The 5,438-nt window shown below is 37.3% G+C and overlaps 1 protein-coding gene across 1 annotated transcript; it reads left to right on the top strand.

The window, feature by feature from the left end:
- Window positions 1-951: 951 nt before the first annotated feature.
- Window positions 952-4,979, top strand: LOC110092947 (patellin-3). Its single transcript, XM_020817660.2, has 4 exons — window positions 952-2,366; window positions 2,844-2,968; window positions 4,138-4,279; window positions 4,366-4,979. Exons 1-4 carry the CDS (start codon window positions 1,086-1,088, stop codon window positions 4,624-4,626), a joined length of 1,809 nt encoding a protein of 602 aa, XP_020673319.1. The 5' UTR covers window positions 952-1,085; the 3' UTR covers window positions 4,627-4,979.
- The last annotated feature ends 459 nt before the right edge of the window (window positions 4,980-5,438 follow it).

The following is a 5,438-nucleotide window of genomic DNA, read 5'->3' as shown; positions in this document are numbered from 1 at the left end:
ATTAGATATTACTTTCCGTCCATGCATGAACTGATGTTATTATCTTTATAAAATCCCTTTTTTTGGAAGGAGAATAATTTTTTGTGTGCACGAATTTGATAATTTTTTGGCTGTTTAAAATTTTTTTAGAGGAGAATAATTTTACATCACTCTTAAATAATAATGTATTTTAACTGGGATTTTTTTACTTTTAAAGAAATTTAATTAAAATTATTAAAATTAATAATTAATAATCAATACATTGAAATTAGCACCTTATGGGAGCAATGTTTTTTATTATTCTCTTGAGTTATTTTATTTTTCCTTTTTTTTATCTTTCTTTTCCTAGTTGAAATAGTCTTTGATTGTTGATAAGTTTTTTTTTTTTTTGACTGTCTAGATAAATTTACAAGTATATTACATATGTAAATTCTAAATTCGGGATTTCTTGATTGATAATTGAAATTCTCAACTAATAAATCAAGATAAGTCATTTATTATATTGATGATAAATTTGAAATTGATTTAAAAAAAAACTATTTTGACTCGTTAATTTTTTGTTTTTATCTTTTGATTATCTGAATTTTTTTTATTATGAGTAATTCATCATAGCTTATTTATTCAATTCGCTTTCACCGTTTAATTAAATGTGGTTTTTTTTTTTAATATAATAATAAATAATAACCCAGTTGCCATTTGCCGGCGCATAGTGTAACGTTAAAATCGATATTCCACTGCGTACGGTGGCTTTACTCCCATTACAAATAACACCACCATTAATCAATATTAATCTTCTATTAATAGGCTAAAGTACTTAAATTATTGTAATAAAATTTATGTTATTTACATAGTTTAAATATCAAAAAAATGTTCGAATTCATTACCGTGGGGCCCATTACTTGGGAACACCGCTGGCCTTCTGCTTCTGACAGACTGGTCTTCCTTGTTTATCCCCTTCTCTCTTACACTGTACCGACTTTATCTTTCTATATAAAATGCTATCTCTTCTCTCTCTCCTTCCACTTCCAGGCCTCCAAACCTAATCTTTCTCTATCTCTCACTAGCCTTTCTAGCTCTCTATCTCGTCTTTCGTTTGATCTGCAGTTATGGCCGAGGAAACGGAGAAGAAGGCTTCGGATACGGCGCCGGAAGAGGAGCTTGTGGTACCCGAGGCGAAAAGCGATGAAAAGAGTCCGCCGGTGTTGGCAACAGCTGAGGCGGAGGAGGTGACGAAGAAACCAACTGAGGAGGCTCCGGCCGAAGTGGCCGTGGAGAAGGAGGCCGCGGATGCGGTAGCGCCGGCTGCAACGGCGGAAGAGACGGAGGCTGTTATTGAGCAGTCGGCTTCCTTCAAGGAGGAAAGCAATCTCGTCGGCGATCTGCTGGAGCCCGAGAAGAAAGCCCTTGATGAGCTCAAGCAGTTCATCCAAGCCGCCCTTGTTAATAACGAATTCAACCCCCCACCTCCACCTCCTCCAAAATCGGAGGAGCCCCCGGCATCTGAGGCCAAGGTAGAAGAACCTGCCGTTGCCGAGGAGCCCGCGGTGAAGGCTGAGTTGACTGCGCCGGTGGAGACCAAGGCGGAAGAGCCCATCACCACGTCAACTTCAGAGGAAGCCCCTAAGACCGAAGAGGCTGCTACCTCTTCAGCTCCAGAGGAACCCAAAGTCGTTGAGTCCGTGGAGGTTAAGGCGGTGGTGGTTGACGATGACGGGGCAAAGACTGTGGAAGCTATCGAGGAGACCGTTGTACCTGTAACCCTACCTCCACCTGCTGCTGAAGAGGTAGCCCAGGCGTCAGAGGCAGAGACCGAGAAAGAACATATTAAGGAGCCTGAAGCTCCAGCGTCAGTTGAGGCCCCGCTGGCTCCTCCAGCAGAGGAGTTCATTTGGGGAGTTCCTCTTGTTGGAGACGAAAAGAGTGATACTGTCCTGCTGAAATTTCTCAGGGCCAGGGATTTCAAGGTGAAGGATGCTCTGGCCATGATCAAGAACGCTGTGATTTGGAGGAAGCAATTTGGCATCGAGAGCCTGCTGGAGGAGGACCTGGCAGTGCCGGAGCTTAAGAAGGTGGTGTTCTACCATGGGCAAGACAAGGAAGGTCACCCTGTCTGCTATAATGTTTATGGAGAGTTCAAGGATCAGGAACTCTATGCTAAGGCATTTGGGGATGAAGAGAAGAGAGAGAAGTTCTTGAGGTGGAGAATTCAGTTCCTGGAGAAGGGGATTAGGCAGCAACTGGATTTCTCTCCCCAAGGAGTTTGCACTATGGTGCAGGTTACGGATCTTAAGAACGTCCCAGGACCAGGAAAGAAAGAACTCCGGCAGGCCACCAAGAAGGCTTTAGCCCTACTCCAGGATAATTATCCTGAGTTTGTGGCCAAGCAGGTTTGTGCAACTTCTCGTATAATAAGTTTATTTACAAAAGAATTGGCTTAAATTATTAGGATACTTTAATAATCAATTTCGATGCTATACAATGCTATTCACATGCTTCATCCTCACCTGATTATATCTATAAATTGGAGTTATTTTCACTTTTTTGAGGAAATAAATAATTCTGCATATTCGATAAGAAGGTATGTATATAATATTTGAATCATGATTTTCTTCAGTGATTTTTTATTGTTTTGATGTCAATTGATTAAGTTAGATTTGATTGATCTGTGATTTCGCTAAAAATGTTAGCAAATAATAGATACCTGATTGAGTACATGATTTCCTTCTTGTTTTTTAATCAATACTGGATTGTTCTTCTGACCATCTCCTGAACTTTTTACTTATTTTAACTGCATTTTACTTAGTTATTTTATTTATTCTGAATTACGCTAATTGATATTTTAATTTTCTTAATTTTTTTTGTAGGTGTTTATAAATGTTCCATGGTGGTACCTTGCATATAACCGAGTGATGAGTCCATTTTTTACGCAGAGGACTAAGAGCAAATTTGTTTTTGCTGGTCCTTCCAAATCTGCAGAAACTATCTTCAGGTTATAACTCTTTTGTCATCTTCATAGCTTGAATCTTTTTTCTCTAATTGGGTTATCGTGAGCTATCTTAGGTATTAGAGCGAGGTAAAAAGATTTAAGAGGAGCAAAAAAGCCTTCTTTAAAGGTGTTTTTTTGTAAGAAAACACCAAAATGTTGGGCGTTTTCTTTAAAATGCCTAGTCAATGGACTTTTTTACATTGAAAACTCCCAATTTATGGGCATTTTGTGTTGGTCTCCCATTTAAAAACTCTTATAATTAATTATATGATAGTTTTAAATTATTAGAGAAGTATGAGCAACAACACATATGCTTGGTAAAATTGATGAATGGCTTTAAGTTTATATTCTATTTCTTGTTTTTTTTTTCTTAAATTAGACTTAGGCTTCGTTTGGGACGGCTTTTTTATTGCTTTCTAAAACGGAATTTTAGTACAAAAATAAAAAATTTTGTACTAAAACTCCGTTTTAGAAAGCACTAAAAAAGCCGTCCCAAACGAAGCCTTAATGAGTAATTTAGAAGTCTATGACTATAATATGTTGCATGTCTAGAAAATTTTTAATGAAAAATTAGGAAAATAAAAAATTTTGAGCTGGCACAGGCCTGAGCTGTTTCTTACTGAGCCAGCTTTAAATAGAGTTGGTTTGATCCAGAAGCCTATTTTTAGTCAACTTATATAAGCTCTCTACTTGCTTTCGAGCAGGGATTGGAACAGCTAAAATTAGATCATTCGCATCCCTAGTTTTGACAAAAAAACAAAAACTTAAACATAAATCCTCCCACAGAAAGACCGTTTGCTTTGTCTCCTCTTTGCAATGCAATCTTTGATACAAATGCTGGCTGTAACTGAGAAGAAAAACAATGAGCAATGCATGATAGTAAAGCTCACCCTCTTATAAAGTTGTATGTATACGGTGCTGTCATTCTATTTAACATATTTGAGAGATCACATAATTTATTATTTTTAGCTCGAGCGTTATAATATATTTTGTTGCCATATTTCCTACAACCAATTTTATTACATTTCAATGAAACCACGCATCATTTTCAAGAAAATGCTCAATTTTTTTCCAATGAAAACGCCTAAAAGGAAGATGGTTTTGCTCCTATTACTAAAATAGAATTCACACGTGCTCCTCTCAAAACTTCTCCGTTCTATGAAATTGTCTAGATACATAGCTCCAGAACATGTTCCTGTTCAATATGGAGGTCTGAGCAAGGATAATGATCCAGATTTCACTAGTTCTGATGCTGTTACTGAGGTCATCATTAAGCCGTCAAGCAAGCATGTTATAGAGTTGCCATCTTCTGAGGTGGGTAATCCTCTCTTCTTCCCTTTACAACAGTCAAAGGATTGCATTATACTTCTGATTTTATAAATTTGTTCTATTTTTGATAGCCATCTCTTCTTGTTTGGGAGCTCCGAGTATTAGGATGGGATGTGACCTACAGTGCTGAGTTCGTTCCAAGCTCAGAGGAAGGTTACACAGTGCTTGTGCAGAAGGCTAGGAAGTTCTCGGCTGCTGATGAACCATATATAAAGAACAGCTTCAAGGTAGGTGAGCCTGGAAAGATCATTCTAAACATTGACAATGCTACCACCAAGAAGAAGAAGCTCCTCTATAGATCAAAGACTAGGGGCACCACTGAATCTGCTTGAGGTGATACTTTTTGCCTAAAATGGATCAGTGAAGATTCAAAAACTTGTGAAAAAGTTGAAGGAAAGTATATGGTGGGAGTGATTTATGATTAAAGGTTGATTTTTTTCTGTTATTTCCTTGATTGGTTTCTCTTAATGGTTAAGTATATGTTTTATTATTGTTTTTGGGTTCATGGGTTGTGTTGGTTTGTTAAAAATGAAAGTTGTGTTCTTTGAGGAGGAGAAAGGGTGATGGGTTCTGTAAATCCTCTAAGACTTGACCTTTGTGGAATATTTCTCTTGTTTATCAATATTTTCTGTCATTTTTAGAGAACTTGCCACAGTATAGGCATCAAATTCTGGTTTCTTCTCAATTTTTTTTTTTAAGTATGAGTTTCCTTCATTTGTAGCCCTTTATAAGTTTGTATTCTATTTGTCATTTAGATAAGAGAAAGCTCTGTGCACAAGTATGAGTTTCCTTCATTTGTAGCCCAGCTATATATAAGTTTCTATTTCATTTGTCATGAATGTTCTGTGCAGAATTTCCAATATCATCTTCCTCTCCACCTTGAAACTTTCAGCACTGCCCTGTACTGTGGTGTCTACTTTTTCACCTGAAATAGCTCGGCCTGGTAGGTGTTTTGGTTGGTTCAGCTGGGTATTTTATTATCTACTCCTTTCTTTCTCTTGCCCTATTTGTTTTCAACGAAGCTGGGATTATAAATTTAACTTGTAATTTTTTTTAGATTAGGTGAGCTGTTTAATGATTAATTGTATGTTTTTTTTTCCTTGTCATGTTCTCGTAATCTGAAGTGAGTGTTCTGTATTTCGGC

Source organism: Dendrobium catenatum, unplaced genomic scaffold (assembly GCF_001605985.2).
Source record: "Dendrobium catenatum unplaced genomic scaffold, ASM160598v2 fragScaff_scaffold_840, whole genome shotgun sequence".
In the NCBI taxonomy this organism is placed as follows: Eukaryota; Viridiplantae; Streptophyta; class Magnoliopsida; order Asparagales; family Orchidaceae; genus Dendrobium; species Dendrobium catenatum.
This window is presented reverse-complemented; position numbering and strand designations above follow the sequence as displayed.